Consider the following 20,536-nt stretch of genomic DNA (forward strand, 5'->3'; position numbering starts at 1 on the left):
TCCATTTTACACTTTTCTAATAATTTTAAGAATATTACATCATCTATTTATTTTTGTATTAATTAATTATAAAAAAAATACAATTCTTTAGCTTTAATATTAAAACTTAAACTTGTACTTAACTTAAAACTTGTAAAATATTAACTTAAAAACAGTTGTAAAAAATTTCATATTTACAAATTCTGTTTTCTACAAAATGTCTATTTGTATAAAAAGTTCATAAATACAAATTTTAAATTATAAAATGATAAATCATTAATGCCAAACAATCTGCCATATAATAAGGCTAATTTAACTAGAGGACAAGTCTGTAATCAGTTATATAATGAATTTTGAATTTTAAATATATATTTTATGCTTAAAAACATGATACATTATTTCCTTACACACAAATCTGAAATAAAGTTTTATTTATATAAATATACATTTATTTACAATGCATTTAAAAATGTCTCTTTTAATATATTATCTATCAACAAACAAGGAAGAACTAGCAACTGTAGTTAATCCACTAAATTAATCATTCTATCTTTAACAGTAGAAGGAACACTAACATTTTCTCTTAGTTAATGGGCTATCCTCAAGCATGGACTGATGAAAGTGGAAAGCCAGTGTTAATTAGGAAGAAACATGAGATAGTGATGCTTGTTTGCTCTATCCCATCATCTCTCCTAACCAATACTGGTTAGGAGAGATGGTACCAAGTCTGAGGATGACTTGTAAACCAGATTGAAAATGTTAGTGTTCCTTCAACGTCATCTACTGTTAATGATTGATTCAGTCTATTAATGAAGAATTCAGTGAATATAAAATAACATATATTTATACTTAGAGAAAAATAACAAACTAATTATCATAATACCTTAGCTCTTGCATTAACATCAGCATTATGCTCTATCAGCAAAGTTGCCATGTCTGTATGACCCTCTTGAGCAGCTAAGTGAAGTGAAGTAAACCCAGCCTAAGAAAAGAATTAAATTAATTAACAAAATATGTTTACAATAGAGAAATATTTATAAGCAATTTATATTATGAATATGCATTACATCTAACTATTAAAACTTGAAAAGGTATTATAATCAAATCAAATCATTTAAAGCCAAACAAACTGCCAAATTGCCAGTTCATTATGCTCTAAGTATAAATTCAGTTTTTAAGTTGATGTTTATATATCAAAATTATTTATTTATCGTAATAAGGATTATACTCCCATTACAACAGGAATACATTGAAAATCACATAGATAACCTTTGTTTTATTTCAGTAGTACAGTATAGTACATTATAAATGACAAACATCAATAATAGTCTAGCTATACAAATATCAACATCTAAAACCCGATAGTTATATATTAAAGCCAGATGATTATATATAAATGACAATATATATATACACACACACACAGTATATAAAATTGTCATATATCAATATATTAGCATTTACTTATTAATAGTGGTAATATAGCCCAATATAATCTTGCAATCATTTGGCTTTAATAGTCCACCTTTTGATCTTCCTACTTTTATTTTCTTGAACTCTGGAACTATAACAAAGTTAAGACTTCTGCAAATATACTTGGCTCTTTAACTGATAACTTTATAATCCAAGTTTCTATTAAATCTATAATTAAAGATTTTTAACATTATACATTTTTTGAAAGTAGTACAAAAAAAATGATTTTTTGCACTCTGAATACTCCAACTAAGAATACTAACCTCAGTTTTGTCACTTAATAAAAAAAACATACAATTTAATCCAAATATACACCTATAAAAGACTTAGAATCTACCAAACACTGGTACAACTATAGGTTATTGTTTCATAATAAAATTTGCTTACCCTCCTGTTTGCTTCAACATAATAATGAAGTTTTTACTTGACAGTCATGTAATTCTTAGATAAGATCAGAACTTACTTGCATATTTTGATGGAATATCCCTTGATTATCTAGATGAATAAAATCTGATTCATCTAGCAAATACATCTGAATTCTATTTGTAATATTGTAAACTCATCTTTTTTTTTATAATTTGTATCTCAATAATTTCTTCATCAGCTAATTCTATAATTTTTAAGGAATCCTTTATTTAAATTGTACCAATCTTTCTTTTACATTCTTAATATCTGACAGAGAAAAATGATATGTCATAAATCTGTTTTGATTCATTACACTTACAATGTTATTGATATTCCTATTTGTAGGGGTGCTGAATTAATATTGCTATCTTCTAATCACTTTAATCCTTTCATTTTTTTTTCCATAACAATTTCTGCTAATTTTGGTCCCATATTTGACCCCATACTTATGCCATAAAAGGATTAAAATGATTAAAAGATAGTTATTGATATTGTTGCAATGCCTATTTTCTATTTATATCCAGCATTTCCTTCTCCAACTCCTTCACCTTTTTTCTCCAATTATCCAAACTGATTCTTCAATTCTTTAAATTCTTGGTACAGTGTAGCTATGTCCTTTTTAATCCTTGTATTTGTTTAGTAATTAAAAGATATGATGCCTGAATTAATTTCATCATCTGTCACAAGATTTCCTAAGGAGAATTAATTTCTTTCTCTAATAGATAAACACGAGTTTATCTATTAGATACAATTTATCTAATTCAGTTTTGTTTATTTCCTCATTTGTGTCAGTCTTAGTTGATTTCAAAACATTGAATCCAGATTTGCAAATTTAGACACTTTATTTACATTATTACTACTGGTTAATGGTGATCAACCACTTTTCATATATGAACAAGATAAAGGACCAGGATTTGGTTCAACACCAGCAATTATTAATAAAACAAGTAGAAATATCAACAAATAAAACTCAGATAATGATATCTTCATAATAGAACATTCACTGTAAATTCCAACTCCACCAGACTGGAAGACAGTTTTACATGAATACCCCACAATGTTTTTAAAATTAGAATTAATAAAATATGAAAATAGTATAAACCCATTATATATAAATCATTAATCTAATAATTAAGATCATAATTCTATTTTATGTGTATACATATGCATATAATGTGAATATTGACTACAATGATTATGAACGAAATTCTAATCTTTGTTGCAGCAATTTTCTTAATTAAATTTACACTCTTAATTATATTTGAGTTTATTCCTTTAAAAATCTTTTGGTTAATATGCACCTAGGTAGTCCAAGATGGTGGCGTTTCCGGGAAAGCGGTATGATGATAACTGTAGAGGGCGTTTTTCACAATCTAGCATTTTTATATGCAAATCAATTAATATATCATTGCTGTTTGTTATGGTAGAGATATGTAAATTTTTAATTTGTTTCGCAGTCATGGCGTATGCAAGACGTTTGTTTCTTTAAAATTTTCATAGTACTGTACGTTTCGTATATTTAATATCGCTTTTTCTATTTCATATTATTTTAATTAATTATTTGCTTCTGTATTGAATTATATTTCGAAATTAAGAAATAATGACATCCGAAGTTATTTTTTTCTGAAGAATTCTGGAGTAAGTGCGATTCACGAATGTTCTACGGCTTACTTGGAAATGAATATAACGATTTAAAGCTGGATAAAAGAATTTCGTCGGATGTGAAACTAGCTGTAAAACTTGGTTTACAGCATGTCAAAGGTGTTTGTAATAATTGTTCCCGTACGTGTAAATTGGTGTACCGTGCAGACAGGAATTCCATAGTGATGAGATGCGCCTATTGTAAAAAAAATGGCTCTGCTTTCGACGGTACCTTTAAAGGCAAGTGTGGACATATTTCTTGGGGCACTATATTTTCCTTCATATGGCACTTGCCGTGCGTAGAATGCATGCTAACAAATGCAGCCTTTGCATGTAGTATTAGTAATCACACATCTGTTGATTGGGCAAACTACTTACATTTAGTTATGATGATAGCCGTGGATAATGTTTCGTCATTTAAAATAGGAGGACCCAACAGAACTGTGGAAATTGATAAAACCGTAATATCCAGACGAAAATATGAAAAGGGTCACAAACTGAAGGGCACAAGATGGGTAGTTAGCGGAGTGTGTCGTGAGGATAACACTTGCTTTGTTTGCAAGGATACCCCTCGATGTGGGTTCCTGTCCGTGGTGAGGGGACCTCCCAGAGATGGTTTAGTATCTCTTCTTTACCATCCCTGGGATCTGAACGCCCACCCACGTGTTTGCCGTGCGTGGTGTCCCGTATGCCGGAAAGGGGGATCCTGGTAGTTGAGGGGCAACATAACGTCCCCAACACACTGCTTTGGCCCCTGCTTCGGATAAACGGGAGGCTCAAATCAGGCTCCGTTTGAGTCAATCGGCTGGTCGTTGAGTCATTCTTGACCTCGGCTTGGAGTCAACTGATCGATGCAGATTGGGCGGACATGTCAGACAAGATGTGCTCTACTTGACTGCATTGTGAGGGTATAGCTCCTGGGAAACCCTGGTGTGACGGTCTATGGGATCCTCTCATGTGACGGCATCCCCTTGTTGGGCCCCATGGTGGGTGGGGTCACTAGGAGCTGAATATATATTTTTAAATATGGATCATAAAATCACAAAACAAGTGACCAAAGACCAGACCTCCAGCCACCCTGCTTACTTAATAGTGCATGCGACTGGAGAAAAACCTCTATCTAAAGCATCTCCATTCTTGATTCAAAAATTGTTTGAATCAACTATTGGACAATTGAAAAAAATACAAAAATTAAGATCGGGAGATTTACTGGTGGAAACAGCTTCCCCACAACAATCGGCAAAACTTTTGCAAACAAAGACTCTGGGAGAAATGGAAGTCACTGTCACACCACACGGAAGCCTAAACTCATCACGTGGTGTGATATCTGAAATTGATCTGATGTCTGAAGATGAATCAGACATTCAGATCGGTCTTTCAGATCAAGGTGTCGTTGCTGTTCGGCGCATTTCCATTCGTAGAGATGGCAAGTTGATACCAACCAAACACTTGATACTTACTTTCAACAAGCCAACATTGCCATCCTTCATTACAGCAGGATACCTACGTTGCTCAGTTCGTCCATATATCCCAAACCCGCTGCGTTGTTTCAAATGCCAGCGGTTTGGACACTCACAAACATCCTGTCGCGGGAAAAGCGTATGTGCACAGTGTGGGACTGAAGGTCACGAGAGTACCGAATGTAAAACTACCCCATGCTGTGTAAACTGCAAGGATGCGCATCCTGCCTACTCCCGAAAATGCCCTGCATGGCAGAGAGAGAAAGAGATCCAGCGAGTGAAAACAGTTAACAACCTACCATACCCAGAGGCTCGCCGCATGGTCACTTCTAGTGCACCACTGAAGCAGAAGACCTATGCTGCTGTCTTGAAATCCACAAACACTTGTGCGGTTCAAACAGATATCTCTGTCTCTCCAAGTGAATCCTTTACCCGCCATGCGAAATGTTTAATACTGCCATCTACCCAAACACCAGAAAAGGAGAGCAAGAAGACCAAGACACCCCTACCTAAAACAGGGGTAATAACAAGAAATGTGGGTTCAAAAAAGGCCAATAAAAACCCACTTAACAAGCAAAAAGTAAAAGTTGCCCTCTCTAAATCAGCTAAAAAGTCGGAGACTCAGTCTATGAGTGAGTTCTCTGACTTTTCTGATGAAGAGACTAATTCGGAGGTTACAAAACCAAAGTCACCTCCAAAAGAGAGACCCCCTGTTAAATTAAAGAGGGATACCCTCGCAAAGAATGCTACCTCAAACACATAATGGATTATAAAATAATCCAATGGAACTGTCGTGGTTTCCGCAACAACTTCTCTGACGTTAAACACCTGACATACTCTACCTCATCTCTCTGCGTGGCACTCCAGGAAACACATCTAAAACCTGGAGAAAGAATTTCTTTAAAAGGATTCGATCTTTACCGAAAAGATGACGACAGCCACACCCGCGCCAGTGGAGGTGTGGCTGTACTGGTTTCAAACCGCATTTCGTCTTTTCCGGTACAAATAACAACAGAGCTGCAAGCTGTGGCAGTCAGAATATCTATGGGCGTCACTGTCACAGTTTGTTCCATATACTTGCCACCAGATGTCAGAGTCAATGACGATGAATTGGATTCATTGGTTGAACAGCTGCCAACTCCTTTCCTTTTACTTGGTGATTTCAATGGTCACAATCTAATGTGGGGCAGTCACGATATCAACCGTCGAGGCAGAGCCATTGAAAGATTCATAGGCAATCACCAACTATATTTATTTAATACTGGAGAAGTGACATACTTCCACGCCCCAACAAGAACATTCACTGCCATTGATCTATCATTAGCAACCCCGAATCTGTTTTCAGCGTTTACATGGGAGGTTGGATCTAATCCACTCTCTAGTGACCACTTCCCAATATTTTTAAAATATCGAGGCAGAGAAAGCTGTGAAACAGCCCGTCCACCACGCTGGAAACTTGAAACGGCAGATTGGCCTGCATTTTCCTCTTTGGCTAACGTCACTGAGGAAATGGTCAATACTGCTGATATCAATGATGCAGTAGAAGTTGTCACTTCCAGTATTATTCAGGCAGCTGAAAAAACAATGGGGAAAACGTCAACCAGATATCCAAAACATCCGAAACCATGGTGGGATGAGAATTGCGAGGCAGCATTTAAAAAGCAAAAGAAAGCATGGGGGATTTTCAGAAGATACCCCACTGCTAACAATTTGGTTGCTTTTAAGAAAGCAAAGGCTAATGCCAGAAAAATAAGAAGGCAAAGCCAAAGGGATTCTTGGAGGAAGTATGTTTCTAGCATAACATCTTCCACCAGCTCAAAAGCAGTCTGGGATAAAATCCATAAAATCAATGGAAAATATGCTTCTCACTCTCTGTCCATGCTGGAAAGTAATGGCACAATAATCAGTGACATAAAAGGTATTGCTGATTTGTTGGGTGAAACATTTTCGTCTTCATCCAGCAATATTATGTATACAAGGGATTTTCAGGCTTATAAAGTCCAAACTGAAAAACAATATCTAAACTTCCACTCCCCATCTAATGAGGATTATAATGTGCCATTCAGCAGAATAGAACTATGTACAGCAATCTCTCGCTCGGGGAATACTGCTGTAGGTCCGGATAAAATCCACTACAGCATGATAAAAAATCTGTCAAACAATTCCCTTAGTAACCTTCTGAATCTATTTAACAGAATATGGACAGAACATATTTTTCCTGACTCTTGGAGGCTATCAATTATTATTCCCATACCCAAACCAGGTAAAGACCGCAAGAATCCCTCTAATTACAGACCAATTTCTTTGACTAGTTGTCTGTGCAAACTTTTCGAGAGAATGGTAAACAGACGCCTGATGTTCCTCCTAGAGGAAAAGAACTACTTTTCACCACATCAGAGTGGATTTCGTAGGAACAGAAGTACCACAGACAATCTAGTAAACCTTGAAACGTCTATACGCGAAGCGTTTGTAAGACGACAGCACTTAGTGTCTGTGTTTTTCGATATAGAGAAGGCTTATGATCGCTGCTGGCGATATGGAATACTCCGTGATCTGCATGAATTTGGACTGCGGGGTAATCTGCCAATTTTTATAAAAAACTTCTTGCAAAATCGAAGATTTCAAGTTAGGATGGGCAACACTTTGTCTAGGCCTTTCACACAAGAAGAGGGTGTTCCTCAAGGTTCTATTCTGAGTGTGACTCTGTTCCTAATCAAAATTAATAGCATAGCTAAGTGTCTTCCTTCCAGTGTTAAACACTCATTGTATGTGGATGACTTTCAGATCTCCTGTCAGTCTACTAACATGAGTTTTATTGAAAGACAACTGCAAACCTCCCTAAATCGCATAGACAATTGGTCGAAGATCAATGGTTTTACTTTTAATGCAGAGAAGACCTCGTGCATCCACTTTTGCCGAAGGCGTGGTTTGCACCTGGAACCTGAAATTCACCTAAATGGGGTTAAAATCCCAATGGTCAATGAAGCAAAATTTTTGGGTGTTGTGTTCGACCATAAATTGACGTTCTTGCCACACTTGCGCAATTTGAAGAGTAGATGTTTAAAATCTCTCAACCTTTTAAAGGTATTATGCTGCTCATCCTGGGGAGCAGACAAATGTTCGATGCTCAGGATATATAGAGCCCTCGTTCGCTCTAAGCTGGATTATGGATGTGTTGTTTATGGCTCTGCGCGAGAATCTACTCTTCGGATGCTGGATCCAATCCACCATCAAGCATTGCGTTTGTGCACTGGTGCATTTCGAACTTCCCCTATTCAAAGTTTGTACGTGGATGCTTATGAGCCTCCACTATCTCTCAGGAGAGAGCAGTTGTCTTTGTTCTATTACATTAAACAGAAATCTCTGGCTAAGCCTTCAGTTTATTGTAGAGTATCAGATACTCAGCTGAAAAGATTATTTACAGCTCGCCCAAGTTGTGTCCCTACATTTGACATTAGAATGGAGAATGTAAGCAGCACGATTGACCTGGACACAAGCAACATTTCACAGGTCGAGGTCGATAATATATCACCTTGGTCAACTCCTGTGATTAATGTTGACTTTAGCTTAAAGCAGTTTCCTAAGGAATCCACCCCAGACTACATCTATAGGCAGCACTTTGCAGAAATTCAACATTGTGACAGGAATTTAATTCCTATTTATACTGATGGATCGAAATCGGTTGATTACGTTGGCTCAGCCTTTGTCTGCCAGGATGAGATCGTGGCAGAACAAATCGCATCGAATTCTTCCATCTTTACTGCAGAGTTGCAGGCTATTTACCTAGCCTTAAAATATATAATTAGTAAAGGTCATCGTCGCTGTGTTATTTACACTGACTCAGTTAGTGCACTTCAGGCTTTGATCTCACATGAACCTAGTTTTCACTCTATAGTGATTAAAATTCGCAAACTGTTTTGCCATCTTATTGCGAGTAATATTCTTGTAAAATTTTGTTGGGTCCCAGGCCATGTAGGTATAAGAGGGAATGAAGAAGCTGACGCAGCTGCAAAGTCAGCAAGTCCTTCTAAGCATAGAATGTTTATTGAAGGAGGTGACTTGAAGCTGGTCGTTAAAAAACGAGTAGCAGAGAGATGGCAAAATGTGTGGAACGAACAAGTCCACAATAAACTTTACGAGATCAAACCTATAATAGAAAATTGGACACACAAGAAACAGTATGATAGGAGATCTGAAATCATTCTTACTCGTCTGAGGATTGGACATACTCGGCTTACTCATCAATACCTTTTAAAGGGTGATGACCAGCCAGTATGCCAGTACTGCATTTGTATTTTAAGTGTCAAACACATACTTTGCAACTGTGCTGCTTTTGACCAGAGTCGCAGACAGTATTTCGGAAATGCAAGTTTTAAAGAGATTTTGGGCCAGAGGCCAAATGTTGATAAATTACTGAACTTTCTAAAAGTTGCAAATATTTATAAACAGATTTAGTTGTTTGTTTATTTTATATTTACATATTGTTACTATATACATTTTAATTGTTATTTATTTTTGTTATCGGTTCTATGTTTATTGTTTTTATCTGTTGTTTTGTTCTATTTTATTCTATTTAATTTTGTTATTTATTTATGTATTTATTTACACCATGTGTTGTGGCGCAGCTTGGCCTGTGTTGCCTTTGTGCCAAAAAACTATTACCAACCAACCAACCGTTTGCAAGGATAACGACAGGAGTGAGGAGACATTGAATTGGATCATTTCGAAATTCATTAATTCCGGAAGTATAGTTTTGACTGATGAGTGGAGGGGTTATAATCACATAAATGACCTCAAAGGTGTAGAAATAGTTCACAAGACGGTGAATCATTCAAAAAAATTTCGTGAACCCTCACACTGGTGTACATACTCAAAAGACAGAAAGGTTATGGAGTGTCTTAAAAAAACAGGAAACATTTGCCTAAACATTATACCGAGGATTTGTCGGATTCCTATCTGTATATGTTCATGTACAAGAAGTTGTTTAAATGGCATACAGTGAGGCCCGGAAAACAATTCCAATTGTTTGTGAAACATTTAAGTTATATATATCCAGGATCAGGTAAGATCTCTGTATGGAAGGAACCAGAGTCTGTGCCTGCTGCCCCAGAACCCCGAAAGAAAAAGGAGGAAACGGAAACGAAGAAAAAAAAACAAATCTGAGAACAGTAGGAATGTAAAATTGACAAGTAAAAGAAAAGAATCATCCCAACCTGAAACAAATGTCAGTCATGTCATTGCTAAAAAAAAAATGACAAACTTCGAAAACGTAAGTAAAAAACATCATTTTTATTTGTAAACACGGTGTGCATAATGTATATATTTTTTAATACTTAATAGTAGATTTTATGTAGTCTGTAATGTAGAATAAGTGTGTAATGCAAAAAATTTAGTTAGGCATCAACGTTTCCTAGGTTGTCACGTGATTGCATTTCGCTTCCAACAGTCGCCGTTGGGAGCGCCAGTAGTCCTAACCGGAAACGCCGCCATCTTGGACTACCTAGGTGCATATTAACCAATCTTTTAAATCCACTCAAATATAATTGAGATTGTAATTTTAATAATAATGTTAAATATTAAAAAGTAAAATATTTTTTTAACAGTTAATAGTTTAATATTAAGTATGGATCCAGTTTGAGATTTAAATAATAAAATGTGACTTCTTTTCCTATATTAAATGCTGTTTTTTAAAAATATAAGAAAATTATTAATGAAAATGAGTATAGCAACATAAAAACAAATTGGTTATACAGCATTATTTTTCTCACACTTTTATTTTACATTTCCCATTTAATTTATTTCCTCCTTTTTATTTAAAGTCTGTATTAATTATACACATATATACATGAGCGGTGAACAGGTTAGACTTGGTCACCGCTGTGATAAGCCCTCATGTATATACATATATAATTAATACAGACTTTAAATAAATCATCATCAAGGGTTAAAAGCAATAGATTATTCAATTTTATTTCTCCTGATTTATTCTGTAAACAATCTGAAAGCTGAAACAATCTAACAATGAAATAAGCATTAATTACTTTTGACTCTGTATTTGCTTTTGCTCCATATTCTAAGAGAGTTGTAGAAATATCCATTTGATTTTTCTTGGAAGCAATATGTAGAGGTGTATAGCCATTTTTTGCTGTTGCATGAGGTGAGGCTCCTTTATCTAATAGTAGCAAAGCTACATTAACATGATCATAGTGAGCTGCTACATGAAGTGGTGTTACTCCATTCTGAAAAAACATTTAAAATTTAGTAAACATTAATAAATAAATTTAAGAACTAGGAAAAAGTTTTTATTGTATTTATGTATTGATAGCTGATTTTATTCTAATAATAACAGTTAAAAAATGTATCAAGTTTTAAAAAATAAAATAGTCAAATGATGATTATTTAATTTTTTATTTTAGCATATGTATTTATGTTGTATATATAGTATAGATGTGTGTAATGCATTTAACAAGATTAAAAAATTTAATATATTTAATTTAAAATATTATAAATGTGAAATTTAAAATTACACTATTATAAATTCTATAATAAAAAAAACAATATGGATATCATACTCAGTCTAATATCACTATAAATATGAGATATATTGTTGTTAATGATATTAGACAATGCAATGTACAGTACACATTATTAACAACACTCATTTCAATTTGATACTTATGCTGATTTATGTTACCACATTCAATCTAACATTAAATTACTTCATAAAATTACATTTTAGTATTCTAAATTTTCCTTAATTTAAATCTGGTAAGTTTTAGAATATAGATAAACTGGAAATTTAATTAATTTGTAAAACTGCTGCTAAATTCAGGAAACAAAAATATTTAATATGAAATATTTCAGCCTAATTTAGTTCATCCTCAATTGGATAGCCAAAATTAGGTGGAAAACTGTTTCATATTAAATATTTTTGTAATCTGAATTTAGCAGTTTTGTCAATTAATTGTTCAATAATATTGTAGATGCAAACAATGAAAATGTTTCCTTAATTTGTTTTAATTTTGATAAATTTTAATAAAATTGTTTTCTGTGAAGTTTCAATGTAATTTCTCATATATCATTAATATTTATATTTAATTACAATTTCTCATTGTATAATGGAAGAAAAGTCATAACATTTCTTTAACATGGTATGATGTTAAAATAAAAACGTTTTTAAAGAATTAAGAACAAAAGTTAATTGAAATATTAGTAATAAAAAAATGTGTCTGTTTTTACCTTTCCCTGAGCATCTACAGGTGCATCTTTATGTAAAAGTAAACGAGCCACTTTAATATTTCCATATTTGGCTGCCATATGAAGGGGAGTAAAACCTTTCTATAATTGAAAATAATATTTTAATAAAATATTTTATGAAAAAGATTTATACTATATCATTAAAAGATTACTTTTGTGGCTGCTGTAAGAGAAGCACCATGGTCCAACAATACTGAAGCTACTTCTTCTTGTCCTTCTTTAGCTGCCACATGAAGTGCAGTATACATATCTTTTGTTGTTGCATCAACTGCTGCTCCATGCTGCAATAATAAACTCACGATATCAACATTTCCTAAACGTGCTGCAATATGGAGAGGTGTTTGTTCTTCCTACAATAAAATAAAAGATTTTTTTAATCATTTTAAAATAATAACTTCTTACTCTAAAATTTCATTTTTTTATTAATTCAGTTTTAATTTTTAACTTAACTTTATCATATTATTAATTAAAATAAATTTATTATAATATTATAAAAGATTTCATACTCTTGCAGGTGCATCAACGTGTGCCCCATTTCTCAATAAAATTCTGATAATGTCTGTTTGGTTGGCTCTGGCTGCAAGATGAAGCGGTGTTTCACCTCTCACTGTTGGCACATCAGGATTTGCTCCATTTTGAAGTAGAAATATTACTATATTCATACATCCCATAAAGGATGCAACATGTAATGGTGTCAGTCCAGACTAAAATATTTTTATAATTACTATAAGAATTATCTGAATTATATCAAATGAATATTTAAAAATTTAAATGAATTAATAGATCTACCTCAGTTGTAGCTTCTATTGAAGCTCCATGCTTAAGCAAGAGCTCAACAACTTTTATTCGATTTTTTTTACACGCAATGTGTAAAGGAGTAAATCCATTTAAAGCTCTGGCATTAGGATCAGCATTTCTATCTAGTAAAAGTTTTGCTACATTTACATGGCCACAATGAGCTGCCACATGAAGAGCTGTTAAATAATCCTAAAAAAAGAAAAAAGGAAACTAAACTGTAATTCTGTGAAAAGTTTAAAGTTATTTATATTTTTTTATACTCATAAAAAAAATATTAATAACTTTTTACAAATACACAATGAAATTGAATCTAAAATAATTTTATAGATATTTTCATAAAAATTAATGAAATAAATACCACAGTAACGTCATCAACTGGAGCTTTGTGATATAACAGAATCCGAGCACTATCTACATGATCACCCTGAGAAGACATATGTAATGGAGCTAATCCATTCTGTAAGATAAAAACAAATATGATATAATAGTTGTATATTAATACAATAACCATATTTTATATTTTAAATATATAATATATATATATATATATATATATATATATATATATATTTAATTACACCTATATTACAAAACATTCACAACTAAAATTATTAGTTTCATCAGATTTAATTTAACAGTAAAAAGTGATAAAAGTGAAATATACTAGTCATAGATGTTTTTCTACTTTGCTACTATAGAAATTTTGCTTTCATTCAGTACAATTATCTTATTAAACTTATTAGTTCTAATTTAATTAAAACTATTTTCAGAATATAGTGTCCAATATAAATATTCTTCAAGAATAAAATATTAATTTAGTAGTAGTAGCTTAATTCCTTTCATTACCAAGTAAATAAACTACATAAATTGCTATTTAGTATTATATATCTTTAATAAAATAATATAATAAAGATATTAATTTTCTGAAAATGTTTAATTATTAATCCTCTATTATTGATTGGATTCTCTATTGAAAAAAATATAATAAAAAACTTTAAATGAAAATTGTTTTATAAATAAAATCTATCCATTTCAGTTAAAATAACGGGTGATTCAAAGAAGACTTATAAGTTTGAGAGCATATAGAATTTTAATCAAAAGACTTACAGAATCAGTTCAAGCATTAATTTATAGCAAAAAACATTAAATTTTACCTCAAACAGTCATATTATATAAGCACCATCTTTGTGATATAGTAGACAACCACCTGTATTTAATTTCTTGCTAAATTCAAAGTAGTGACAGTGAGTTGAGTTTTAAGCTCAGCAAGATTTGCAGCCAAGAATGGAATAAACAATAGATCTTTAATAAAACCCCAAAAGCAAAATCGAGTAGTGTCAAATTTTAGAATGAGGCAGTCCTGCTTAACCAATCTACCAACGTGAAAAACATTTATTGAAAAAATTCCAAACATCTGTATGTTAGTGAGATAATGGTAAAGTATATGAATCCTTCTTTGTCATTGTTGCAGAATAAAATTTTCTAGCATATCCAGACAATTGATACTGTTGATATTTCTCTCATGGAAACAGAAAGAGCCATACTTTATCTTTGCTAACAACACAAATTTCACTTTTGGACTGTCACAAACATGTTTCATAGTTGCTTATGGATTTCTGAAACTCCAAATCATGCAGTTGTGGGTGTTCACTTTACCACTTAGTTGAAATCACAACTTGTCACCAAAGATAATGTTGTCCAAGAATGTTCTATTTCTTAAATTTGTCAAATCTATATATATAATCGAGACGAGTTGATAATAATAATAATCAGTGCAGAGCCCAAACGGTTAGGAGTTGAAAGTTGAAATTTGGTACACAGTTAGAGCCGCCGCAAACTACAGGAAGCGAGAGCCAGCATACGCTTGGTCGCGTTCCCAAGCCCCGCCTTTTTTCCCATGATGCTATGGGCCATTTTTGCTAGATAAGCTACTCGAGCACAAAGTAACCGCAAACTACACAATGTTTGCTCATGTAACGTAGTCCACATGACGTGGAATCCACAGATGTGGATTGGCTATAGAACAAAGATTTTATTATAACCTACACTTGTAATCAGTCAGTTTTCGTTCCGAACTTTGAAACAGTGTGGGAAAAATATGCCTACTAGTTAAGCCTCACTAGGCTTAAGCTTATTTATAAATAACTATTTACTATTTTAATATACAACGTTTATATCATTTTCTTTTCAATACTGAATGTATTAATCATGTAATTTATGTACATCGATAAAATTCTATTATTTCTTTTTCGACATGTGGCATGGTTATGTAGTCATCCATTTTCCCATGCTCTCTCTTGCTAGCATAACTGCTCTCATGAATTCTGTGTTCTGTGAATTCTGTGAACAGCGAGAGTACTCTCGTATCGCTGCTCCAGCAAAGGAAAAACCACGTGAGCAAGAAGAGAGGGGCGGAGCCTTTGACGTCATCGGTTGTGCTAGGGCACGTTTGCTAGCATTTTGCTCTCTCAAAGTGCTAGTTTGCGGCGGCTCTTAGGGTACATCACGAGAACACACACTAAGAAGGGATTTTTCGAAATTCCTCCCCACGGGGGAGAGGGACAGGATTAAGGCTTAACACTCCATCAACAATGGAAGTGTTAAGAGAAAGTGACGTGCAAGATGCAGATGCATTTTTTTTTTTCGTTTTTGTGGGAAATTGAACATATTTTTAGACCCATCTAAAAATTCTCTAATTAGTCCAGAAACAGGGGGGCCCAACTCTTGTATTCTGTGAAAACAGGTAAGGTTGACTATAACGTAATGATCTTAATCTTTGCTATCGTTACTTTTGCCATAGCAATGCCAGGCCTATCTGCTAGTTGACGTATATTGGACTTATCATACAGGAAAAGGTTTTAGAAGAGTAAAATTAATCATTTTTAATTGTCTTTTTTGTATGCATTTCGGGTCTGAACTCTTCTTTAGCAGTTGACAATTCTTATAAACAGGTCCTGAGAGGGAGTCATAGAGATTTTATATATATCAGCATTTTGATCTAGAAGCTCTGTAAACTATTTCAAAATTTAAAAATTTTTCTTAAAAAAATGGAAAAAGTTAAAACTCTGTAAATAAAATTACATAAAATAATTGTAATCTATAAAACAATAAACAGTTTAAAAAATAATAAAAATAAATAAGTAAATAAATAAAATAAAAGTGTTAAAAAGAGGTTAAAGGAAATGCATTTCAGATTTTAGTGACCCCTCTAAGACCACTAAGACCCTCTAAGGTCTCTAAGACCCGAAATGCTTTAATAAAATATACATATGTGGCTGTCTGCCATTTTGTTGTGTGTAAATACTGTATATAGAATTAAAACTCTTTCTTCTTTCCTTAATTCTTCTCCCTTCCATTTTTAACCCTTCCCGTCAACTGACAGGAACGGCATTTTTCGTGGGTCCTGATTGGAAGTTTTAACAAAAGGGGGTCCTGCCCGAATCAACTGTGAGTCACTAAGGTAAGAATAACAACACTTTTTGGTTTGACACCGAAGAGAGAAGTCTGGCGAGAGTGACCCAAGACAAGGTACAAGGCTAGGACGAAAGAGAGAGAGGGCCAAGTACAGACCACATGGGGACAAGGATCGAAAATAATTGAACCAACCGTTCCTCAAAGGTCCAACGATTTGCCTCAGCACCCTTTTATGAGTAACTGTTTTTTATTTTCCTGGATGCTGACGGATTGGAGATTTACCGTCTGCAAGGCACCCATTGTTAACATTACCTTAGTATCAGGACCCACAAATCTAAACTACCGGTAGAATATCTTCATCCTCTATCCTTCTTTTCCCTTTTTAGTTATTAAGTAGCAATAATATTAGTTTTAAGTTTAATTGTAATTTTTGTTTCATCGGGATTGTATATAATTGTCAAATTCCTCAGAAGTCAGAACGAGAGGAGACACGGTAAAAGACCTGCGTAATATCGTCTCCATGATGGGCATTCTGTTCACAGTTAATTGTTTCAGTTAATAAAGCGACTTGTTTGTTATCTCTTTGTTTATTATTACGTGTTTACCTCATAACCTTTTCACACATAAATCAACTGTTCCTTGTGTGATGTGTTACTGAAGAAAGAAAGCCATTAGCTTTTAATTCTTTAAAGTCTACAAAAAACCAATAACGGAAATCTAATTAATTGATATTGTTTACTGTAAATCAACACACCAACTAATTCTGCAAGTTTTCTGATTAAAACTTATATGCTTTCAAAGATGTGAAGTGCTTTTTGATGTGAACTACTCAATCATCCTACATAGTACAATTCAATTTTAACCCTTCAAGAACTGCATGAGGTCAACTGTCTTTGAATGTTTGCATGGTGTCTCACTGACATCAACTTTTATTCCAAAATATTCAGCATATCAGAAACTACAATAATATCTTGTATTTCCTCATTTTGTCTTCTTTCTCACAACATAAATAAAAAAACATCTCTCTATAAGCTGAAACAAATTTAGCTTAAACAACATCTTAAATACTTATTTTAACATGACTTTAGTTGATTTAAATGAAAATTTTATTTAAAATGTGTGTTTAAATAAATTAAAGTCATGCTGAAAAAAATATTTAAGATGTTGTTTAAGCAGCATAAAATACTTATAGATTGACAAAACTGCATTTTGTATGTTTATTTTATTGTAATTTGATCTAATAAAGCAACAAAATAAACACATCAATTTTCACTTGACTGTAAAATATCTCACATGTCATGGATTGACATCAGATTTATTTGTAATTAGAGAAGAATAGGTTGTCTTTCAAGATTAGAATAGTAAATGCATTCAAGAAACATCATTGTATGCATTTTCTAAATATACTGTATTATATACAATTCTATACATTGGACATTGAATAAAAATTTCAATCAACAATATTAAAAATAATTATGTTTCACCTTGGTTTTTGCACTGATGGGAGCACCATTTTCTAAAAGTTGATCCACTACGGTTTCATGACCACTTCGAGCAGCACAATGTAATGGTGTTAAACCATCCTAAAAAATAGTAAGTCATAAAATCACAGATATAGATTTAAAATAATTTTATACAAAAATTAAACATAATTAAAAACTAACTTCTGACAACTTTTTATTCATTACTAACTTACTTTTAACGTCATATATAAAATAAATTATTTTTGTTTCTTTATTTTATTTCAATTCAGTGGTGTGTGTTGACAAGTTTCAAAAGGGACCAGATGTGAAAAAACCCATTTTTCATACATTATAACAATTATTCTTTAAACATTCTAAAAAAACTCATTTTATTCACACATTAATTTTTCTGTCTCAGTTCTGTTATATATAACAGAGGGAAAATAGGACAATCGATCAAAAAATAACCCTTAAGATTTTTACATTTTTTTGGACTCTGGACCTTCAAATATCGAGAAATGCAAAAACATTAAAGGGTTTCTTCTATATGTACAGATGTTAGTTTGTGTGGGGGGGCACGATTTTGTTCACCCTCTTTGAAAACTTAACAATTCCTGTGCTTTCTGTCAAAAATTTTTGAAATTCTACAGGGAAGTTTGTGTATTAGGGAATTGATGCTATTAAATTTTGATGGGTAAAGGTCAACAGAGTGAAGAGATAAAGTGGGGGTTGTGTGTCATATCTCAAATAGAGTCAGACTTAATGATGATTTTCCTCATTATTAACATTTACAATATTTTTATAAAACCCATTTTACCCTCAAAATTAAACATTTTGCCATTTTATAATAATTAAAAATATAAAATATTTTTAAAATAAAATATAAAAGATGGTGCCACATGCAGTTTTAAATGTTGCCGGGAAAGTTAAGCAACTCATTGCTGGATTTTTTCTTGGAAACTTAAGGCTCCAAACAACATTTCAAGCTTGCAATCCAGAATACAGCACAAAAATATTGATTTTCTTCACTCTGCTGTGACGATTCACCTACATCAGCTGCATCATTCACAGATTCAAACTGCATTATGTTTTGCTGCAAAAGACCTGTTTCTCCTAACCTTCCACACTGAATTTAAATTTTTCTAATCACATATAGCATCTTTTAAGTAGATTCACACTTTAGATGAAAACTTTTAAGTGCTTTATGATAACAGAAATACAAAAATCACTGATGCAATGTTGTTTTTTAATAACCACAGGAAACTAAAAATCTCTTTTTACAGAACTATCTAGATACACACAAAACACAATAGTATGACAGGAACATGTGTCTGCAAGTTAGTTCTGTCAATGAGTAAACCTTTAGTTGACTCATTGACAGAATAATAGCCTAACATTAACAGCCAACCTAAATACCACCTCAGAGCTCTAAAGGAGTTCTGAGGTGGTATTTAGATTGGCTTGTGGAAGAGTTGAACTCAGCATAAAAGAAGGAAGGCCAAATGAGAAAAATAGACAAAAAAAAATTCACATTTTTCAAGTGTAAAGTTTCAAATACAAAGCATTAAAAATAATATTCAGACAATACTTCAAGGAATTTAGGAGACTAGCTTAGTTCCCCTAGTCCATTATTGGCATGCCATTCTTTCAATTTATTAAAAAAAATGTGTTTATAAGATAATTAACATACAGTCAAACCTGTTTTTATGCGGTTTTTTTTGTGCAATTTTTTATTTGTGCGATTTTTTTATTTGTGCGGTTTTTATTTGTGCGGTTTTTTATTTGTGCGGTATAGTTGGCGACTAGTCTCATGCGTTTTGTCATGTCTCATGTTGACTTATTATAGCTAAATAAACTTATTATAGCATAAATTAACTTATTATAGTAATATTATTGCATGAATATGCGAAAAATGAAATAATTTATTTGGACAAAACCACCTGGACAAAAATATGTTAAACAGACGATAGACGAGACGATGCAGTCGAGTGCTGACATCTGTTGTCAATAAATTCTACATCTGTTTTAATTACATTAATTAAACCTTCAAAGTGCTTTCACATTCCTGGACCATTAAGATAAGATTCATTTCAAAGCGTAAATGTACTGTATTATTTTTTCTATTTAGATATAAAATTTTAGGATTTTTATTTTATGTTTAGACATAATCCCTGAAAATGAATAAGGGCAAAAACAAAGCAAAGAGGAAGGTAATTTCCTTAGAGACTAAGACTACGATTTTAAAACGAGTTATTTTCTATGAGACTTTTTTTATGCAGTCCTTATTGACCGCATAAAAAAAAAATATTTTTTTAATTGTGTTGCGAAAACTATTTTTTATAGCCACTCGTAAAGTTTCATGTGATTTTTTTTATGCGTTTTTTTTATGCGTTCCTATCCACCGCATAAAAACAGGTTTGACTGTATTTATAAAATGTTTCTTTTTGTGTGGATCAGTACTCTGTAACAAAACACATTCCTTGTATTTATTATTTTTATTTCTTCTATATTGCATTGTTGTTACATAGTACTGAACTACATAAAAAGAAATGACAAATGATACAATGCTATTTAAAAAAATTATACAATGCTAAAAAAACAAAATACTTACATAATCTATATTTAACAGAATGTAATTAGGATTGA

General features: G+C 32.6%; 2 protein-coding genes across 20 annotated transcripts in view; one reads left to right on the forward strand and one right to left on the reverse strand.

Annotated features, from left to right (window-relative positions):
- LOC136979409 (ankyrin-2-like) overlaps window positions 1–20,536 on the reverse strand; it is a 376,384-nt gene that overhangs the window by 273,429 nt on the left and 82,419 nt on the right. For all 19 annotated transcript variants that reach the window (XM_067275362.1, XM_067275361.1, XM_067275359.1 and 16 more), the window contains exons 8-15: window positions 17,912–18,010; window positions 13,372–13,470; window positions 13,005–13,202; window positions 12,722–12,919; window positions 12,368–12,565; window positions 12,198–12,296; window positions 11,000–11,197; window positions 863–961 (exon numbers count right to left, since the gene is read on the reverse strand). In XM_067275362.1, the coding sequence (XP_067131463.1) occupies window positions 863–961; window positions 11,000–11,197; window positions 12,198–12,296; window positions 12,368–12,565; window positions 12,722–12,919; window positions 13,005–13,202; window positions 13,372–13,470; window positions 17,912–18,010 (1,188 nt within the window). The remainder of the gene's footprint in view (window positions 1–862; window positions 962–10,999; window positions 11,198–12,197; window positions 12,297–12,367; window positions 12,566–12,721; window positions 12,920–13,004; window positions 13,203–13,371; window positions 13,471–17,911; window positions 18,011–20,536) is intronic.
- LOC136979355 (uncharacterized) lies at window positions 4,525–5,792 on the forward strand. Its single transcript, XM_067275297.1, has one exon. It carries the CDS (start codon window positions 4,525–4,527, stop codon window positions 5,719–5,721), a length of 1,197 nt encoding a protein of 398 aa, XP_067131398.1. The 3' UTR covers window positions 5,722–5,792.

Source organism: Centruroides vittatus, unplaced genomic scaffold, assembly GCF_030686945.1.
Source record: "Centruroides vittatus isolate TY-2023 unplaced genomic scaffold, ASM3068694v2 contig_620, whole genome shotgun sequence".
Lineage (NCBI taxonomy): Eukaryota > Metazoa > Arthropoda > Arachnida > Scorpiones > Buthidae > Centruroides > Centruroides vittatus.

Coding starts and splice junctions, on each gene's coding strand:
- LOC136979355 (XM_067275297.1), top strand. CDS start 4,525: ATGGATCATAAAATCACAAAACAAGTGACCAAAGACCAGACCTCCAGC.